Source organism: Podarcis vaucheri, assembly GCF_965113315.1.
Source record: "Podarcis vaucheri genome assembly, chromosome: Z".
Classification (NCBI taxonomy): Eukaryota; Metazoa; Chordata; class Lepidosauria; order Squamata; family Lacertidae; genus Podarcis; species Podarcis vaucheri.
In genome coordinates this window covers 36,592,712-36,615,404 of record NC_138758.1, presented here as the reverse complement: position 1 = coordinate 36,615,404, position 22,693 = coordinate 36,592,712, and the positions used below count along the sequence as shown (strand labels likewise).

At 43.4% G+C, this 22,693-nt stretch overlaps 1 protein-coding gene across 2 annotated transcripts in view; it reads right to left on the bottom strand.

Moving 5' to 3' along the window:
• ABL1 (ABL proto-oncogene 1, non-receptor tyrosine kinase) overlaps positions 1-22,693 on the bottom strand; it is a 130,490-nt gene that overhangs the window by 47,892 nt on the left and 59,905 nt on the right. For both annotated transcript variants that reach the window (XM_082207810.1, XM_082207811.1), the window contains exons 2-3: positions 3,676-3,849; positions 1,911-2,206 (exon numbers count right to left, since the gene is read on the bottom strand). In XM_082207810.1, the coding sequence (XP_082063936.1) occupies positions 1,911-2,206; positions 3,676-3,849 (470 nt within the window). The remainder of the gene's footprint in view (positions 1-1,910; positions 2,207-3,675; positions 3,850-22,693) is intronic.

The following is a 22,693-nucleotide window of genomic DNA, read 5'->3' as shown; positions in this document are numbered from 1 at the left end:
CACCCCACTACCATCTCCATCCCCAGGGGACATATGATATATATTTTTTATCATATGGCTGAAATTGATCGTTTAAGAACTAGGCCTGCTGAGACTCTTGGTGTCTTCTTCTCTTCCCTTCACAATAAAATGAGGATGAAAATTCATAGATTCCTGGTGGTAAGCCAGTGGCTGTTCGCTTTAATGAAATCATCCTGCCGGTACCCATTCCCAATAATTCCAATTAAAACAGTTCCAGCGAAAGAAAAACTATTAACCTGCTTTGAGCAAATCTAAACTGATTATCATAGCGAGTATTGGTCATTCCTTGGCGCTGAGAGTGCTGCCAGACTAAACAGGGTGCCTTATCGCAATGCTGGGGCAGGCTACAAGTGGCAGAACACCTTGTCGCTGATGCTGCACTGCCTTATGTCAGCAGGAAGATCTAAATCTCTTCCCACAGAGATGTACTGGGCACCTTCATTGCTTAGTTTGTGTCCTGTGCTGAAGACATACCTCTTTACCCTGGTTCTTGTGACTGTAGTTTGTCGTAAAGTATATTCAGTACAGTGGTACCTTGGTTTACAACCATAATACGTTCTGGAGGTCCGTTTGTAGACTGAAACAGGTTGTAATCCAAGGCATGCTTTCACCAATGGGGCCTCCAAAAAAAACACACATTCATAATGCCCCCAAAATGGGTTTTAATCCAAAAAAGGTTGCAAACTGGGACCCGCACTTCTGGGTTTGACATGTTTGTAATCCAAAACTTATGCAAACCAAGATGTATGCAAATCAAGGTACCACTGTATTGTATTTTTAAATTGCTATAACCTGCCCTGGAACCTAATTGTGAAGGGCAGGTAAAAAAATAAATTATAATTATTACTGGTAATAAAAATAATAAAAACAACAATAAAACAACAAGTGCTCGTTCCTTTTTTTGACATCCTCAGAGGGTTTCAATTGAATAACAACAACAACAACAACAACAACAACAACAAAACAACAATAATAGATGCTATTTATTATTACAACATATTCAAAAAGTTGTTGTTGTTGTTAACCCCCCTTTTTTCCTTGATGGGACTCAAAGCAGCTTATAGTTAAAAGCAAGAACTGTAAAAACATAGAACAATAATAAAAACCAAACATTGATAGGAAATGAATACCCAAAGGTCATCTCGTCCAACCCCCTGCAATGCAGAAATCACAACTAGGCTCCCTGACAGATAGCCAGCCTCTGTTTAAAAACCTCAAGCGAAGGAGAATCCACCACCTTCCAAGGGAATTCACTCCATTGTTTAACACCTTTTACTGACAGAAAGGTTTTCCTAATGTTTAGTTGGAATCTACTTCCTTGTCATTTGAATCCATTGGTTCAGGTCCTGCCCCCTGGAGCAGCAAAAAACAAGCTTGCTCCATCTTCCATGGGACAGCCTTTCAAATTTTTGAAGGTGGCTCTTGTATCACCTCTCAGTCTTCTGCTCTACAGTGTTTAGTCTACAATGTTTAGTCAGAATTTCCTTTATTGTCATTTGTTGTTGCTGTTATTCATTCATTTATTTTTTGTCATCTTCACAGGTTTTCAATCTTCCAGTGATCCATTTGGAAACCAGCAGTACTTGGCTCTGCTACCCTCATCCAACAAAGCCATACCAAACACATGCACACACAATTTTTTTGCAGTTTGGAAAATGATGGAGAAACAAACCGATGAATGGACAATGAACGGAGAGACATCTGAGCAAGCTGCGAGCAAACCAGGATGAATGCTTGCTATCATATAACCCCGTCCCACAGATGAATCAGAACAAATGCTCAAGAAAGAACAGTAGTGGTCTAACCACCATGCATGCTTTTAGCAAAAAAAATGATGTAAAATAAATAAATAAGATACGCCTGGAAGGTCAACCAGGGTCTGCTCTCACCTTCCCATCAGATGCAGTGTTGATCCGGTAGTGGTAAACCCTTCCCTCGTATCTCAGTGATATGGACCGCTGGCCTGGACTGCTCTCACTCTCCCGCACCAGGAAGCTACCGTTGATCCCACTGCTCAGCAGGTACTCTGCCGCATTCCGCGACACTGGCCCATGGTACCATGAGTGCTTCTCTAAGCTGTTCACGGGGGTGATGTAGTTGCTGGGGACCCATCCTTGCCCGTTCTTTGTCTGGGCCTCACACCACTCCCCATTGTGGTTATAGCCCAAGACGCGGAGCTTTTCACCTTTCCATTAAAACAATTAAAACAAAAAGAACGAATATTGGTCATTGACTATAATCAAAAGATGGATCAATGGATTAAATAAAAACAGCACATACAGTGTTTATTTTTACATGGACAGGCAAGCATCTGAGGCAGCATGTGGTAATAAAACCCAACAGACAAATGCAAATTTAAAAGCATCAGAGAGGGAAATAATCTGAAGCTGCTTAATTTTTGAACTGGACACAATTTTTATGAAGCCAGAAGTCACAATTGCAGAAAGCTTTATCACATGGTTGCTAAGAGTGGTCATCAGGTAGATCAGGGGTAGGGAACCTCTGGTCCACATCTTGCAGGAGGCCTTTGAATTTGGTCTACAAGGGCATTTGGTGTAAAACATGCCCACTTGTCAATCACCCTACATCGTATGATACCAGCTGTAGAGATCTGTTATCTCCGATCTAAGTACTAAGATCCAAGAGGCAGCTTGCTCTTTGATGGTAAAAAGCAGCAGCAAAGACTTAGCACTGTGATCCCAGAGTGCTAAGACTGGAGATAAGCCTCTGCCTGTTGACTCTTAAAGAGCAAGCAAAAGGTCATCTCTGATTTTAGCGCTGTGTGACTACAGCACTGAGATCAGAGGCAAGCCTCTGTCTGCTCCTGCAACTTGAACTTTGAACCACCTGGAGTCATCTTAAACCAGGCAATTACCGGATAGGTGTCCTCATCCACCTGCCAAAAATGGCCTGTGGAGGGTGGGCCAGTCCTCAGGCTGAAAAATCTTTCCTAACCCTGGTGTGGAACCAGCATGGATATGGTCAATTTCACTGTTCCAGGTGTGCCCGCTGGAAGAATCCCAGTGGAAAAAAGGCAACCACCATTCCCAGAGAGGGTTCCCACATTGATATCTGTGTGAAACAGATCTGATATGGGGAATGGGACCTGGAAATTGGTTTTAAAACTTCTGCATGAAGAGAAGTGATGGGGGGGGCAGGGAGAACCACTGTGGTGCCATTCCCAAGGCAGCTCCAAACCCCACACATCTTCATCTCAGAGCAAGGAGACCAAAGTTGATCTCAAGGCCCATATTGAGAGAAGATGCTCCTTCAAAGACACCAGAGACACACTTTCTCAAGTTTAGCACTAGCACCAAGAACCTGGACTTCAGCTCAGCATCAAATTGGAAGTTCATATAGATGGAATGAACAAAGGAGGGAGCCCGTCAGCAGGCTGCTGCAGAGATAGAAGGAAGACTGGAATACCAACCTCATTGACCTCCTTCAATTCTGTCTGGTTACATATTATAAAAGCTACTGTTTGGGGTTTGGTGCCTGAGTTTGCTTGTTCCCTATGCCCCCCCCCATAGTTTGTCCTTTCAGGCCATGCACTGTTTTTGGACAAGCACTGTTCTGAATGAAAATAATGACACTCTGGACGCACACTTGGTCTCATACACACTTTGTAGTCTGATCCTGACATATAGCTCTTACCTTTAGTTATGCTGAGAGTGTTGTCTCCACTTGCTACAAAATCATACAGGGCAACGAAAAGGTTGGGGTCATTTTCTCCGGGACCCGAAAGCAGATTCTCCTTGGAGTTCCAGCGGACGGCTTCACTTAGGCCCTGGGGCTCAAATTCAGAGGCTACTGGCCTCTGAAGCGCTTCTGGAAAAGTAAATGAAAAGGGGAGGGGAAGAAAAAGGTTAATTTTTAGATAAGAATCTGCCCTCCCCACTTTCTCTTAATCAGAGTTTTGCTGTGAATGTGCTTAGTGCAGTGGTTTTCAAAGGGTGTGGAATGCCTGGTGTATTAGAAGCAGAGGCGTAGCGTGGAGGTTGCTGGGGGTGCCGATGCACCGGGCGTGGTTTCGGGAGGGGGCATTCCTGACGCCCTGCCTATGGTTAGCTCTTGTGTCCTTCTCAAGAACCCTCCAGCAGAAGGGCGCCTGAGGAGGAGGCAACAGCTCAGGCATCCTGCAAGCCCAGCGCTGCTCGCAAAAGCAGTGTGGGGATGATGTTTGCCTGTTGCCTCCTCCTCAGGCACCCTCCTGTTGGAGACTGGAGGGTGCCTGAGAAGACTGCAAGAGTTCATGCATCCTGCAAGCCCAGCGTCATTTTTGCAATTTTTGCAAAGCGATGCTGGGCTTACAGGGCGCTGTGAGGGGCAGCCAGGCAGGCTGTGCAGTGCAGTCCCGAAGCACTGGAGAGGCAGCACTGCCCCTCTCTGATGCTGGGACCTAAGGCTGCAAGGGTGCCCTTACAAGTTCCACACTGACATAAAAGCAGCACAGGGCCGGGGCACAGAGCTGCTGCGTCCCTCCAGCTAAGAAGGATGCAGATGCCCCGTCCCCCGGCACTCCCCACCCTAATGCCCAGAGTATACCCACGCCGGGCGCTGGTGGGGTATGCTCCGCCACTGGTCAGGAGAGGATGGCAAGTGTGGTGGGAATATTCAAGGACAATCAAATAAACATTTTAACATTCCAGTGTAGAATAGTATAGTATAATATCAAAATAATATTTTTTTTATTAGTAGAATATGGATATCTTTTCAAAATGAGAGCAAGAGCATCAAGTGATACGGAGGACAATCCTAGTTGTGATCCAGAATCGCCATATTGTGAGAATGATTCATGTTCTTACATAGTTGCGTTGATTTATACTTTCTGGATGTCCCATGATCATATTATAAAGTACTTGTGTTCTATGTTATAAATCAAGCACTGCCAGGAGTTCTTTCTGTTTTCCAGTGTATTTATCAATATAAAATTTGGTGTGGCATGAGCAAACTTTTATTCTGAAAGTGTAGCCCAGAGAAAAAAGTTTGAGAATCACTGTTAAAGGACATTTATTTTGTATTTTGGCTAATTTATATTATTAATGTGTGTGTGTGTGTGTGTGTGTGTGTGTGTGTGTAAACAATGTTCTTTTATTATTTTATGATTTTATGTATATATAAAATTCAAGCATTATTCCTTTTATTTTATTTTTTGCATTTCTGTCTCACTTTTTCCTCCAAGGAGCTTAAAGTGGAGTACATGGCTCTCTCTATTCACATTCAATCACAACAACAACAACCCAGTGAGGTAGGTTAGGCCAAGAGACAAGTGACTGGAATGTACATCTGAATATACATTACAATAAAAACCATGAACAGAATTTAAAATTATGGGTTGTATCCAATGCTTGCCCTACTCAGAGTAGGCCCATTAATTTCAATGGGTCTGATCTGAAGGTAAAGGTAAAATGACCCCTGACCGTTAGGTCCAGTCGCGGATGACTCTGGGGTTGCGCGCTTCTCTCGCTCTATAGGCCAGGGGAGCTGGCGTTTGTCCGCAGACAGCTTCCGGGTCATGTAGCCAGCGTGACTAAGCTGCTTCTGGCAAACCAGAGCAGTGCACAGAAACGCCGTTTACCTTCCCAACGGAGCGGTACCTATTTATCTACTTGCACTTTGACGTACTTTTGAACTGCTAGGTGGGCAGGAGCTGGGACAGAACAACAGGAGCTCATCCTGTCACGGGGATTCGAACCACCGACCTTCTGATCGGCAAGCCCAAGGTTTAGACCACAGTGCCACCCGCCACCTGCTCTGAAAGGCCTATCCTATATCTATCTGCACACAAACACACCAGCTTTGGTTGCAGAGCTCTCCTCAAAAGCTGCCTTATTCACCAAGGCAAAATACCTAGAAAAGAAGATGGGCTGTAAAACAATTAAGTTTTCAAACATGCAACGGGGATCCAGCCTCCCCCCCCCACTCATCTGTCCCTTTTTTGTGCACACAGATTACCCATTTTATCATCCCCGCAGCGCTTTAATTACGACAATTATGAGAGAAACAGAAGAGCCACTTGGAGAAAATTAAGCTGATTAATCATTTTACCCCGAAGAATGCTTTGATCCTGTCAAGCCCATTAAAAAGCTCCTTTTATCAAGCAAAGAGGCGCCATACATATTGGATGTGCTGTGTGTGTGTGTGTGTGTGTGTGTGACATCATCAGCTGGGCAAACACCTGAAATAAACAGACATCAAACAGCTGGAGATGGTGGAAAGATGACATCAGTGAAGAGCAGTGCAGAGATAAAGGCTGCCCCCTCACCCCCTGCTGCTGCTCCATCCTCCCTGTGCAAAGGCTTTACTGTAAACTGTACACAGTGGGATGTCATGTAACCTCGGTCAGTGAGAAAAAATGTCTCCCAATGGGGACTGATTCAACAGGAAGGCCAGAAATCCAGCACTGTCTTCCCCTCCAATTACACCACAACCAAGGACAAGTGGTGAAGGGCTCATGCCAGGTCTTGAATCAAGATCCTGGAGAGAGGCCATGCTGTGAATAGCATGAGAACTCTCCTCGTTCCCCCCTTCCCTCATGTTAATGTTAAAAATTTGACCCCTCCCTTCTCTCTGCGCCAAACTACTTGCTCTCTTTTGAGATGAGGAGACGCAACAGGCCAGACTTCAGGAGAACAGTGAAAGCACAACTTGGAAATCAAGGAAAACTATTTACTTTTGAGTGATCTTCATAAAGAGATAGAAACAGCCTCCCTGCTGGATCAGGCCAACTGGGGCCCATCTGGTCCAGCAGGCTGACAGTGGCCAACTAGATGCCTTGAACAAAAACCTGAAAGCAGGACATGATGCAAAGTATCACCCGTATCTTCATAGTGCTCGTTGGCCATAGATCTTGAAACCTATTAGGCCTGAGTGACCACACAATCACGGCTGAAGGTGGAAAATTGCACTACCTCCAAGAATATCTGAATCCTTAACAACAGGACCTATTGGCAGCCAAATTTAGGGAGGGGTGTAAATTCAGTGACAGAGCACTTGCTTTGCATGCAGAAGCTCTCTCTCTCTCTCTCTCTCTCTCTCACACACACACACACACACACACACACATTTTGTGCCGATTTTCTTGAACATAGAATCTGAAGAACTTCACATGTATTGAAAGCTTGCACTCCAAGTAGTATGAACTTCAGTGGCAGAAGTAAAAAGACAACATCTATCTCCTGCTTTGATATTTGAGAACAAAGCCTGCTTTTGGAGAGACCACCTGCTTCAGCAGACATCCCCGATATCTGACTTGAACCTTCTGCTTTGATTGCTATTTAAACTGTCACATTGCCCTGATGGGCTTGTTTATTATGTTAAGGATGTTTAATGTAGGTTTGTTTGTTTGTTTGTTTTGCTATGTACTTTAATTACAGGTAGCTGTACTTTTTACAATAATTTGATTCTTGTTATTTTGATGTTATGTCAATTTCTGAACCACCTGGGTATTTCTTATTGAAAAGAAAGGCAGATTATGATGATGATGATGTTGTTGATTATGATGATGATTAAATTTCAATCTACCAACTGCAGCAACCTTCCAGCAAGCATAATCTATCCAGGTTTGGTTTTTTCCTCAACTAAATACAAGAAACCAAAACACAGAAATTCTCCAAAATTCCCATAGTTCTCCAGCCAAGCGATATGTACAAATAATTACATAGCAAGGGAAGTGTGTACAAAAATGAATATGTTAATGAAAATCACCCACCCACCCACAAATGCATTGCACTAAGGCAGATTGCTTTGCAAATCATTACATTTTAGGCAAAACTGCATATTAAAAATGTGCATATTAGGATAAATTCACACAAAAAAGCAGATAAATTTTCATGAAGAGAGAAGAATTCAAAAACTGATGTGGAAATGTGAACTGAACTTTTGGAGGAAATGAAAATTTGACGTATTTGTCCATCCATATGTGTTCATTTTTTACGTTGACATCCTACTTTTTTGTCCAAGAAACTTAAGATGGTGTACGTAGCTTTCCACAACAACCCTGAGAGGTTGGTTAGGCTGAGTGAATGAGTAGCCAAAGGTCACACCCAGTGAGTTTCATGACCCAGAGGGGATTTGAACCCTGGTCTCTCCTGGGTCCCTGTCTGACACTTTAATTGTTTCTGCCTGGTTTTGAACTGAGGATCTTTTGCGTGTTAGGCAAACATAATAAGCACTATGCTACAGAAACTTTACTATGCTTTACTTTACTATGCTACTTTACTATGCTACAGTAAAGTCACTAGTTAAGGTGGCACCGGTATTTAAATCAATGCAACATTTCCAGATTTGAGCAATGTCTCTCTCACATGTGGCATAGGGGAGCTGCTGAGGAGGAGGCTCTTGAGCTCAAAGCTCACTAGTCACTGGGTCTGATCAGCCTCAGTCTGCTACTGTTGCTCCAAGGTTCCTTTTCACTTGTGCTCTACAACACACAACTTCCCACCACAGCTTCCACACTAGGAAAAGCACACGTACACATCTTAAAACCTTTACTCCCTCCTCGCAGAAGCATCTGTTCCAAACAGGGAGCCAAATTCTTTAGAGAGGCACATTCAAATCTGTGTGTGTGCCTGTCTCTCCTTCTCTTTTCCACTAAATCAGATTCAAATGTGCCTCTCTAAAGTGCCATAAGGAAGTTGTGCTCACCTGATGGTGAATGCCACCAACATGGATGGCTTTAAAAAAGGACTGGAAAAATTCACTGGTGGTGCCAATGACAGAGAAGTTTTTTTCTTTAGGTGAGGCTGCCATAAATAAGGTGTCATTTGAGTGTCTTTTTTTTTTTAACAATAAAGCAGGGTGTAAATTTTATGAAATAAACAAACAGATTAAAGAAGTGCACTACATTACAGGGAAGGCTTTGCAAAAATGTGTACCATTAGTAAAAAAAAAATCATACAAAGTTTGTTGGGAGAAATTAGCACAAAAATGGTGATGAATATTCATGAGAATTCAGCTGCTCCCCTCTAATGCAAATAGGTGCAGAAAGGTGAAGAACATGGGGCGGGGAGGGGGGAGAGGGAGGGATAGAGATGAGAAACAGACAGAACCAGAACATTAAAAATATCCTTCAGTCCCTATTTGCAGTTGACATATCCACCCACCCACACAAAAGCTCTTGAAGTCAGGAGCTTCCACCCCAGACTAAACTTTGCATTTCTCCTCTCAGACAAACACTAGAAACCTGCATGGGAAGTCAGCTTCCAAGCTGTACCAACTGCAAGGCAGGTCCAACGGAAAGACAACATCCAACATCTATCAACAACAAGTGCCACGTCCCGTGGACTTGCAGACATCACAATCACCTCCCCACAAAAGCATCCTTTAAAGTGAAGCGACAGACTTCCTTCTGCACTGCAGCTACTTCCTCGGCTGCCAATTACAGGCTCACTTCCTCAAACAATGGCACGCCATGACAGCTTCCCTCAAGGTTAGGGATGTCAGAACATTCCGACAAAAACAGACAGAGGAGGGGAAATTGCCGGTGTTCACTTTATGTCTGCAACAGAAAGCAACCCAGTGAATACAACTGATAATTGCTGCTACTTTTGCTGCCTTCAGCACGCAAACGATAGGTAATTTATTATGGTCCCCCACCCCTAAATGCATTTATTTTCCTTTGCAATGGAATGAATGGGGAGGAATGACCTAATGACAACCTAAGTTACATAATTTACATGATTAATTATGTGTGCTTCACGATTTCCTCACAGCAGGCAGTGAGACAAATAACATGGTTTTTGACAGAAAGTGAATTGCAGCAGAACAGATCCAAGGCTGCAGGCAACAAATATGGGGCAGAACGGGAAAATATGCTGAATTACACCTCTAATCGTCTTCTTCTTCTTTGTCTTCCATAAACACAGTTTTAACAATGAGTCCGTAAGTGACTGTGGAGGCTAATTATGGATCCACACATCCTTCCACAGTGGGGACATTGGTTTCCAGGCAGGAGTTGATCACGGTGTGGATTTGCCAAGCGTGCCTTCCTCTTAGCACGTTTCTCCCATGCGTCTTGAGTTCGAGTGTCTTCAAAGCCCATGACACCTTTGGTAAAGGCTGTTCTCTTTTTTTATATATAAAGATATTTATTAAGGTTTTCAAAATATTACAAAAGAAAAAAGAAAAAAGAAAAATACAAAATAAAAATAGTTAAAAACAATTCAGTCTTTCAATCACTTATCTTTCATTTGCTTATTTCCCGGACCTCCTCACGCCTCCCTTTTCTGTATTCCAATTCAGTTTGTTAGTTCAGCAAATCCCTCCCCTCTTTGTTTATCCTAATCTTCAATCTTAAAGTATTGTAACATTAATAGTCCATTTTTTCATATTCCCTTATAACATTACAGCTAGAAACCACTTAGTTTCTATCCAACATCATTCTAACATTCATTAATTTTACAATATTTCTGTAAATAGTCTTTAAACTTTTTCCAATCTTCTTCCACCGACTCTTCTCCCTGGTCTCAGATTCTGCCAGTCATTTCTGCCAGTTCCATATAGTCCATCACCTTCATCTGCCATTCTTCCAAGGTGGGTAGATCTTGTGTCTTCCAATACTTTGCGATAAGTATTCTTGCTGCTGTTGTGGCATACATAAAGAAAGTTCTATCCTTCTTTGGCATCAATTGGCCGACTATGCCCAGCAGGAAGGCCTCTGGTTTCTTTAGAAAGGTATATTTAAATACCTTTTTCATTTCATTATAGATCATCTCCCAGAAAGCCTTAATCTTTGGGCACGTCCACCAAAGGTGAAAGAATGTACCTTCGTTTTCTTTACATTTCCAACATTTATTATCAGGCAAATGATAGATTTTTGCAGGCTTGACTGGTGTCATGTACCACCTGTATATCATTTTCATAATATTCTTTCTTAGGGCATTACATGCCGTAAATTTCATACCTGTAGTCCACAACTGTTCCCAGTCAGCAAACATAATGTTATGTCCAACATCTTGTGCCCATTTAATCATAGCAGATTTCACCGTTTCATCCTGAGTATTCCATTTCAACAGCAAGTTATACACCTTTGACAAAATCTTAGTTTTAGGTTCTAACAGTTCTGTTTCTAATTTTGATTTTTCCACCTGGAAGCCAATTTTCTTGTCCAAATCGTATGCCTCCATTATCTGATAATAATGAAGTGTGCTGGTCCTGGGGGGGAAAGGTACTAATACCGTATCCAAAGTTCAGTCCAGAGTCACTAGCAGGGTAGACGATCACCAGATGAGACGCGAGGTCCGAAACAGGGAGCCGGGCGGGGGAACAGGAACACCGGAGAGTCAGGAGCAGGAAGCCGGGCGAGGAACAGGCACACCGGGAGTGCAGATCTAGGTCTGGGTAAAGCAGGTACTCCACAACAACGTTGCTCCCGCAACCTGGGACCGGGCTGCCTGACCTTTATCTTCTTCTAAGGCTGGGGGCGGTCCCGGCCCCCAGGAGCCCCGCCTCTCCTGGCCTTAAGGCGAGCACTCCTCCTGGGAGAGACCAGTTCCCTTTGCCTCTCTGCCCTAAACCTCTGCAGTTCAGGAGAGGCCGAAGGGTTACTGGGCCCCGGGGGAGGCTCACCTGTAGCCACTGAGTCCTCCAGCACCTCTGGGGCCAGAATGGTCTCACCTGGTGCCTGCCCCTGAGGATCTATCACAGGTGCAGGCTCCTCAGCATCTAGGCCTTGCCCCAGTTCAGCCGGCCCTGGAGGCGGGGACTCCTGTGCCGACTGGGATTCCTCCGGTTCACTCTCAGACTCGGAATCCCAGGCCATCACATGAAGCCAGTCTCGCACTTTATCTTTTAATTTCTCAAAACTCTGCAGTTTCAATTTGTCTCATTCTTGTTCCAAAATTTCCCAATATTTCGGCCATTTGGCCTCCATATTGAGCTTTTTCTGAGCCTTTGCTTCCATCGGTGACAACCACCTTGGGGTTTTATTTTCAAGTAAGTCCTTATATCTTATCCAGACATTTAACAATGCTTTCCTAACAATATGGTTTTTAAATGCTTTATGTGCTTTAACCTTGTCATACCACAAATATGCATGCCACCCAAAAACGTTATTGAAACCTTCTAAATCCAAAATGTCTGTGTTCTCAAGAAGCAGCCATTCTTTCAGCCAGCAGAATGCTGCTGATTCATAATAAAGTTTAAGGTCTGGCTGGGCAAATCCACCTCTGTCCTTTGCATCAGTTAATATTTTAAATTTTATTCTGGGCTTCTTGCCCTGCCAGACAAATCTAGAAATGTCTCTCTGCCACTTCTTGAAACAGTCCATTTTATCCAAGATTTGCAATGATTGAAACAAAAATAACATTCTTGGCAATACATTCATCTTTATAACAGCAATTCGACCTAACAAGGAAAGCTTCAAGTTTGACCATATCTCTAGGTCCTTTTTCACTTCTGACCAACATTTCTCATAATTGTCTTTAAATAGGTTTAAGTTCTTAGCGGTCATATTAACCCCCAGGTATTTTACTTTCTTAACCAATGTTAAACCTGTCTCCTTCTGAAACCTCTCTTTCTCAATCGGTGTTAAATTTTTCTCAAGCACCTTAGTTTTTAACTTGTTCAGCTTAAATCCTGCCACATGACCAAATTCCTGAATCAATTCTAATACTCTTTTAGTACTAGATTCTGGCTCCTGTAACGTCAATACTAAATCATCTGCAAAAGCTTTCAATTTGTACTGTTTGGCTCCGACCTGTATACCTTTGATCAAACGGTCCCTTCTGATCATATTTAGCAGAACCTCCAGGACCGAAATAAAAAGCAATGGGGAGATTGGGCAGCCTTGTCGTGACCCTTTCTCTATCTTAAATTCCTCTGTCACCAGATTGTTAACTATTAGTTTAGCCTTTTGTTCTGAATAAATTGCACTTATACAATTTTCAAACCCTTGAGGTAAAGGCTGTTCTCAACTGGAGCGCTCGCATGCCAGTGTTTCCCAGTTGCAACTACATTTTTTTAGATTTGCCTTGAGACAGTCTTTAAACCTCTTTTGTTGACCACCAGCATTACGCTTTCCATTTTAAAGTTTCGAATAGAGTACAGTAGTACCTTGGGTTAAGTAGTTAATTCGTTCTGGAGGTCTGTTCTTAACCTGAAGTGCCACTTTAGCTAATGGGGCCTCCTGCTGCTGCCGGCCCGCCGGAGCATGATTTCTGTTCTCATCCTGTAGCAAAGTTCTTAACCCAAGGTACTATTCTGGGTTAGCGGAGTCTGTAACCTGAAGCGTATGTAACCCGAGGTACCACTGTAGTTGCTTTGGAAGATGATCATCAGGCATCCGCACAACATGACCAGTCCAACGAAGTTGATGTTGAAGAATCATTGCTTCAACACTGGTGATCTTTGCTTCTTCCAGTACACTGATATTAGCTTGCCTGTCTTCCCAAGTGATATGTAAAAATTATCGGAGACACTGTTGATGGAATCTTTCGAGGAGCTGGGGATGGCGTTTATAAGTGGTCCATATTTCACAAGCATATTCACAAGCATGTACTACAAGGTTGGTAGTACAATAGCTTTGTAAACAAGCATTTTGGTTTCTCTGCGAATGTCCCAGTCCTCAAATACTCTGCACTTCAATAGAGAGAAAGCTGTACTCACAGAGCTCACATGAATCATAGGTCACATGCAGGCAGCCTGTTAATTCAGCTTCCCTCCTGATGTTGCTTGCACCAAACTTTGCAAGGAACAATGGCAACAACAATGGCTGTTTTGTTGAGCATTCATTCCAGGAAGGTTAGAAGATGTGATACCAAACCATTTCTCTATCACTCTCCTGATCAAAGTGTCTGATTATTATTTTTTTTTGGGGGGGGGGTTGTGTTTGCTGTGCAAATGGCCCAACTGTGCCCAGCCTGAATTTGACAGGGTATGATTGAATCCCACCCTCAAAATAGCAGCAGTTTTGGAACTGGCTGTAGTAACTGATGAGTCGGGTCCTGAAATTGCTAACTTCCAATTTGGTTCAAGTTTCATAGCGGAAAATCAATTTCACTTATCAAGGAAAAGAGGTACTGAGTCCTATGCTGGTCATTTGAGATCTTAGCCCTATATTTATTAGATCATTCTGAAGAACATTTAAGTGTCCATGTTTTCAGACACAACGTAAGCAGCATGTAAAAACAAAAAAACCACCAAAGGATCTCGCCAAACTGGGTGAACAAAAAGGTTGCAGCATTTGGGACTTTTTAGCTTAGAGAAATGGTGGGTAAGAGGTGATATGATAGAAATTTATAAAATTTTGCATGGCATGGCGGATTGGATGGAGAAACCTTCTCTATCTCTAATAACACTAGAACTTGTGGACTTCCAATGAAGCTGAATATTGGATGATTCAAAACAGGAAAAAGGAAGAACTTCTTCACAGTTGACAATCACTCCTACAGGAGGCAATGATGGCCACCAACCTAGATAGCTTTAAAACAGGATTAGACAAATTCATGGAGAGGACTATCAATGGCTACTAGCCATGGTGGCTATGTTCTGCCTCCATAGTCGGAAGCAGCAATGTTTCTGAATACTGGTTTCTTGAAACTGCAGCAGGAGAGAGTGCTCTTTCATTCCAGTCCTGTTTACAGGTTTCCCATATAAACATTTGGCTTGCCCTGGTAAGAACATGATGTTGGACAACATGTGCCTATGTCCTGATCCAGCAGGCTCTTCTAATGCAACCTCTGGGTCACCTCACCCAGTGACTTTCTTTGAAGAAACACTTCAGAACACCACACGGTCCCTCTAGGCATCAATTTCATTGTGCATTCATGACTATTTGCATGTAAGAAGGCATCAGGTGGTTACACACAATTCCAGTTTCAGTATGGTTTGCTCCTGCAAATGTTTTGAGGTTTGTTTCCAATTGATGCATGTCCTGTAACTTCCTGCTGCAATCCTGTAACTTTTCATACCCCAGATGTTCTGGTCCCCCACGCAACCACTTTTGTAGCACTACACAACAGTGTCTGCTCCATATGGCAATAATTCAGTAACACAGTGGAAGCATCACAAACCTAATAAAGCGGAAGGATGTGTGGACAGTCCAGGATAAATACAACACTAAGCAGTATTACTGCACAGCAAAAAAAAATTTAAAGGTAAATGGAGTATAGAGTGACTGGATTCTGTACCCTATTCAGCACTCCTGAAGAACTGCAGCAGTTCTGAAGGAGCATCTCTATAACTAGAAGCTCAAGTGTCCTCTGTAGCTAGAAGTGCCTTTTACCAGCTCAGTCTGGTTTGCCAGATACAGCCATTCCTGAACACGGATAGCCTGACCACTGTAGTCCATGCACTGGTAACCTCAAGTCTGGATTACTGCAATGCACTCTATGTAGAATTGCTCTTGGGTCTGATTCAGAAGCTCCAGATGGTGCAGAATGTGGTGGGAAGACTGCTGATGGGGGCATCTGGCTGACAGCACATGGCACCATTGTTAAAACAGATGCACTGGCTGCCCATCTTCTACCAAGCCAGGTTCAAGCTATTAATTTACAAAATATTGAACAACGTAGATCCAGGGTGGTTCAAGGACTGCCTGAACCCGTGTATCCCAGGTCAATCACTGAGACCACCTGCAGGAGGGTTGTTAGTCATTCCCTCAATTGGTGAGACTCATTTGACAAGAACAAGGAGCCAAGCCATTAGTTTTATTGGCCTAGTCCTGCGGGATACTCTGCCAGTAGGGATTCAGCAGGCACCTTGTTTCAGCATTTAAATATCTGCTGAAAACATTTCTATTCCACCAGCCCTATGCAGGCTATTAAGTATACATATTTCCACAATAGCTAATTTCTGATGTTAACTTTTTTTAGTATAGTTTTTCATTTAATCACAGAATTGTAGAGATGGAAGAGACCATGAGGGTAATCTAGTCCAATGCAGGAATCTCAACTAAAGCATCCATGATGGGTGGACACCCAACCTCTGCTTAAAAATCTCCAAAGAAGGAGAGTCCACCATCTCCTGAGGAAGCCCATTCCACTGTTGAATTGCTCTTACCATCAGAAAGTTCTTACTGATATTCAGTTGGAATCTCCTTTCTTACAACTTGAAGCCACTGGTTCAGGTCCTACCCTCTGGAGCTGCAGAAAACTAGCTTGCTCCATCTTCCATGTGACAGCCCTTTAGAGACGGAAGATGGCTATCATATCACCTCTCTGTCTCCTCTTTTCTAGCCTAAACATACCCAGCTCCCCCAACTGTTCCTCATAAGGTTTGATTTTTAGACCCCTGATCATCTTGCTGCCCTCCTTTGCACAACTTCCAGCTTATAAGTATCCTTATTAAATCGTAGTGCCCAGAACTGAACACAGTACTCAGTAGTTGTGGTCTGACAGTACTCAGTAGTTGTGGTCTGACAAAGGCAGAATAAAGTGATACTATGACTTCCCTTGATCAGGACACTAGACTTCTGTTGATACAGCCTAGAATAACATTAGCTTTTTTCGCTGCTGCATCACACTGTTGACTCATATTCAGCTTGTACTTTTCAGATTGACTCCCCTCAAATGTCTGCTTTTTCACTTTTCCACTACAGCAAATCTCCACCAGACTAGCTTTAGTACATTGCAACAAGAACAAATATTTGGTGCACTTTTTGAGGACTTGCACATTTCCTTACAGCGCCACCATTTGTGGATTGGAGTCTCCACAGTCCCAAAGGTGCAGCAGGACTTTTGTAGTAGCTGGGAGGTGAATCCCATGGACAAGAATGTGGCTTTCCTTCCACAGAAATGGGAGGAGGGCAGGGTGGAACTGTCTCCCTGCAGGTGGCCAGGCGGCGGGCAGTATATATTTACTGTGGTTGTAAACCACTCTGGTATGTGTGTGTGTGTGTGTGTGTGTGTGTGTGCATGCATGCATGTGTGAATAAAATGTGGGCTTCACCACAGAGCTTTGGCTTCCAGTATCAGGCAGAGGTGGTGCCAAATTTCCTAAATATCACATTACCATCATGCACCTGTGACATCAGACACAGGTGTGATCTGCTCAACAGAGATAGGCAGAGTCTTAATCTATCAGCAAAGAGAACATACAGCCAGATCATGCACCCTGGTGCCCAACACGAAGTCTGAGCAACTCAGCAAGGATACCTCGCCGGTATTCCAATTACCTGCTTTAAGATTGCATCCTGTCATGCATGCTCAATGGAAATCAGAGGGGAAAAGAAATCAATGCACGCTCACTGTGCACATGATGAAGTCACAAATAACTTGCTACAGCGACCTCTCTCTCTCTGTCTCTCTCTGTTTGTGTGTGTGTGTGTAAATAAATATTGTTACGGATCCTGCAAGCATATGACCTTTCACACTTGTGAAACACATCTTCCCATGACACTACACACCCAGTTTCATTACAACTGGGTGTTTCTTTTAAATGGGTGATAGGCAGGAACCAAGCCTTTTGTGAGGAAGCAAGATACTAGATTCACTGGGGAGACTGAGGAGATGGATGGATGGAAAACACACAGTCTGGAACCAAACAAAGCAGCAGAAGGCCTAGGAAGAAATGCATAATGAAGGAGAGAAAGACAAGGACTTATTTCCCCCTTCATGCAAAACACTAACACACCTGTCCCATGTTTAACAAAAGCTGTTTAGCTTCATCAAACAAAATAAGAGACACCTGTCTGGACAGCAACAGTTAGCATGAAATGCATGTCATTTGTAAGGGAAGCAGTTTGATGTCTGGCATACTCCAGAGGTTAGGGTGAGGAAACAAGCTAGGAGATGGCTCAAATGCAAGTGGAGGAAAGATCCGGCTGAATGCAACTGAACAATGGTGAGGGCTCATCATTGGGCCAACCTAGTGGGCAGTGAAGCCTGCAAAGAAGGCTTACTTTGCTGCTTCCATTGCATCCGCATTGTGCTGTTCAGAAGCTTTCCCAGGTCGTATGGGGCCTGCTACAGTCTGACCTAAAAGAGGTGGTAGAAACCAATGGTAGCTCACTGTGACTTGTTTGCAAAGCATTTTGCGGATAAAACTGCTTGCATCCACCAGGATCTTGATTCTGCTCAGTGGGGTGTACAGAGCATTTCCTAGTCCTGCTGTGTTGGATGAGTTTCAGCTTGCAAGGCTCAAGGATGTGGACAAGATGTTTGGATTGGTCAGGGTGACCACTTGCGGAATGGACCCTTGCCCCACTTGGTTGATAAAAACTAGCAGAGAGGGAGCAGTTGGCTGTGCCAGGGAGGTGATTAATGCCTCATTGCGAGTGGGGGTGGTCCCTCCTTGCTCGAAGGAGGCAGTGGTAAAACTGCTCCTCAAAAAAAACCTCCCTGGATTTGGAAAAACTACTGGCCAGTTACTAATCTCTCCTTCTTGGACAAGGTACCTGAGTGGGTGGTCACAACCCAGATCTAGGCACTCTTGGAGGAAACTGATTTTCTAGATCCATTTCAATCAGGACTTAGCAGTTTTGGCACAGAAACTGCTTTGGTCACCCTGTATGATGACCTCTGTCAGGAGAGAAACAGAAGAGATGTGTCCCTGTTACGGTAATTCTCCTCAACCTCTCAGCAGCTTTCAATACCATCAACCATGGGATCCTTCTGGAGTGGCTGTCCCGAGTTGGAAGTGGGTGGCACTACTTTTGGTGCTGAACAAGGTTCTCCACTCCCAGTTTATCGTAAATAATGTTTTCACACATACCCTTGTTCCTGTACTGCTAGTCTTGAGCTGTGAACAGTTTTGGGATACATCTACACAGAAATACAGCACACAAACTAAAAGCAGTGGTAACTATTTACAGCAATCCTCAAACACTCCAGTGAAGCTCTCTGAAGTTTCAGATCTGACAATAACAACTTAAGAAGAGCCCTGCTGGATCAGGCCAATGGCCCACCTAGTCCAGCACCCTGTTCTCACAGTGCCCAACTAGACGAGCCAACAGGAAGCCCCAGAACAGGATCTGAGTAGAAGAGCCCTGTCCTCTCTTGCAGTTTCCAAACTGGTATTCAGAAGCATGATTCTCTCCAACTGTGGAGGCAGAGCATAGAAATCATGGCTAGTAGCCATCTTCTCAACCATGAATCTGTCCAATCCTATTTTAAAGCCATCCAAGTTGGTGGCTGTCACCGCCTCCTGTGGGAACAAGTTCCACAGTCTAACTACGTGCAGCATGGAGAAGTATTTTCTTTTATCTGTCCTGAATTTTCCAACATTAAGTTTCATTGGATGTCCCCAAGTCCAAGTGTTACCACAGAGGAGGAAAAACATTTTTCTATCCACTTTCTACACACCATGCATAATTTTATAAACTTCTATCATGTCACCTCTTACTCAGATTTTCTCTAAACTTAGGTCATCTCCATGCCCTGCATTTAAAGCATTCGTAAAGCACTTTAACAGCCATGGAGAATCTAGGTAAACATTTGTTAAGGTTGCTGGAACCTGTAAGTCTGTGAGGTCAGCATTCTTCACAAACTACAGTTCCCAGGATTTCTAGAGTGGAAGCTCTGTCTGTTAACATGGAACTAGAATGCTTTTGTTATAAGAATTATAAGGTCTAAGATATAAAATAAATGTTCATAAATGTACCAGGCAAAGACAGATACACCCCCCACATGTCTGAAACAGTATAGGAAAACAGTCCTAAAGCCATTTTGACTCTTTCAGTCACCTCAAATATTCCTGTGCAGTTTGGATGGGAATAGGAAAAGCCTCCCTATTGTCTCTGTGCTCACAAAATCCTGCCTTAAGGGCACATTTGGGTATGAATAGGGTAAGCCTGTTACCTGGATTCAGGAACTAAAGTATTAACCATCACAAAAGTGTAGCCAGACTGTCCAGGTAATGCAATCAGTGACCATTATCAGGTATCCTGGCCTTAGGATTCTGCTGTAGACCGCCCCTTCTGTGATGTATGTATGATGTATTGGGGGTGGCCTTAAGCTTACAGGGAGGCAATTTCAAAAAGTCTATATAAGGGCTTGCACACCATTGTTCTGGGTTGCTCCTTCCTCTTGCATGTGGTGTGAGGACCCTGTTGCAACAGTTCAATAAAGATCAGGCTTACTAGCCAGTTTGCTTCTCAATATTCTCTGGTTCTCCTCTGTTATTTTCTTCTACCGATAGGGAACCCACTTAAGGACTCTCTACAGGCTCTTAGATACCCCATAAGGGAAAGGGAGCAGATTTTGTTTACATCACTTTAAATGTATAGTTTGGGTGTGACTTAAATATTCCAAAATGCTGCAACCTTTCTGCATTAAGGGTTCAAACAGCACAAACTGTGCGCTTTTTTGGTACTGGATTTCATCTGTTGTATTTTGATCAGAACTGAATTTGGGTGGGTGGGTATAGATAATGCTTCATTTCTCCCAATTACGGAAATTGGAATCTGGCTCAAAAACATATCCTTGCAAATCACGTAGAGAAAGAGCCCAGCATTTTCTAAGAACCACAGCAAACGTCAAATCTGCACTAGGCCACTCTGGGGTTACTGTAACAAGATACTTTCACCATACAGGAATGTCTACAGAATCTAATGGCTGGCAGTGAAAGAAATCACTTCTCTGGTTACAAATTTTTGGGGTTGTTTTTTTTAACCAGGGCGCACTGAATTGGGGAGGGTTCCCCAACAACCACACCTTCTCTGCTCCATTTGAGCTAAGTTTTTACAAGAACTAGCTTTTGCTTTGATGGAAAAATTCTCTGCTTTAAAAGTAACTTGTGTTTTAAAATAAAAATACAGCGAGAGCAAGTTAATTTTATCCTCTCTTTGAGACATATGGATGCAGTTCGTTTGTTGAGACCACATCTGCAGTAAGAACAGACAGCAACACCCCCCCCCCCCCCGCATCTGATCTATTCCTTTTCACAATGCAAAAAGGGGGTGCGAAGAAGTATCCAAACTGGGAAGAAAGAGGAGAGCTAGAAAGGGTGGGAGCTGCAGCTGTCAACCATTTGGTTCTTCAAACCTCTTAAGATAATATTTACCAGGTGGAATCAAGCAGGAAGGGAGGGGGGAGAGACAACCCTTGTAGAAACCATAATGGGGGTGTTTTGATTAAGCACCACAAACACAGTAGTTCCCCAACTTTTTTCGGGCCACTACCCCCATGGTTCCATAAACTCATCCCCAGTGCCCACTACCCTACCCTAGAGAAAGCATTGTTCAGAAAAAGAGTTTGCACAAGCCACTAAGGAAGATACCAACACAATAAAATTAAAAACAGTAACAATTGCACATTTAGTAAAACTGTGCGCCAATTCAAACTTCTCAGTTTGATTAATTCAACCAAACTGATGGCTTGATCTAGTGACACTAGCTTTTCAAAGTCTGATACTCCAGCAACCCCTGCCTCCCCCTTGCCTCTCAGTGCCTCCCCCCCCCCCAAGGAAATTCCACTTTGGAAACCACTTTGTTAGGGAGCAATATTGCTTGAGCTAGCAAGGATGGCTTAAAACAAAAACAAAAATCCACCACAATTCACAAAACTATTTACCCACTAGGGATGTAGGAAGATGCCTTATGTGGAGTCAGACCCTAGGTTCAGCTAGCTCACCATTGTCTACACTGACTGGCAGAAGCAGCTCTCCAGGGTTTGGGTCTGGGAGTTTTATTCCAGCCCTACTGCGGATGCCAGAGATTGAAGTTGACACCTTCTACATGCAAAACAGGCATTTTTACCATTCATCCATGCCCCCCCCAAAGAAAGATTCTAGTCATCGTGGTTCTGAATAAAGAGCTGAATTAAGAATACATGAAGCTGCTTCATATAAAATCAGACTTTTGGTCCATCTGGCTCCATACTGTCAACACTGACTGGCAGTGGCTGTCCAGAGTTTCAGGGATTGTCTTTTCCCAGCTCTACATAGAGATGCTGCTGGGGATGGAACCTGGGACCTTCTGCATGCAAATCAGATGCTCTGCCACTATGGAACTGTCCTTCCAACTACTTCTTAACGGTAGTTATCAAAGCTGTTTTTGACACAAAACATCTAATACACTGCCACGATGATTAAAACACAACATTTAGCCCAGTTGAAACCCAATAAAAGTTTTAAAAGAGCAGAGCAAACAGCAGTAGTAGGATCAACGGGTCTAGGCAGACTAAAGAATGTTTTTGTCAGTCTCTGAAAGGGGATGAGCAAGTCTCCCAAGAGGGAACATTTCACAACCTCAGGACAAAATTGAAGAAGCCCAGCTCCTGGCGAAACCTAATCGTGTGTCACAAAATGATGGTATCCTGAGCTCAGCATTAGTGACAGATCTCAAAGTTTGTGTGTGTGTGTGTGGATGTGTCTTTCATATTTCCCAAGATGTTCTTGCCCTACACTATTTCCATCACTGTTTTTTCAGCTTTTTTCCACCCCAAGGACCACTTCCCCTCTTGGACAACCTTCCAGGGGCTGCATGGCACCAGTGAGGAATGGGATTAGAGGCAAAAAGTGGACAGGGCAACCAATGCAAATCTTTTCTAAATATCAATTTGTATTAAAAGATTTTCCATGAGTAACAAAAGTACATTCAGTTTCTGTTTTCAAGTCACAGAGTATTTCATACAAGCCAATTACAGTCAATTTGAGACCTTTTTGTTGCTGGCAATGTGGGGCTGAGGGAGAAAGAGAAGTGAGGATAGAGGGGGAGAAAAAAGAAGCAGGGTGAGAGGGATAGTAAACTTTCATTCTTTATGAAGAAGATGGGGTGGGAAGTCAATAAGAAAAT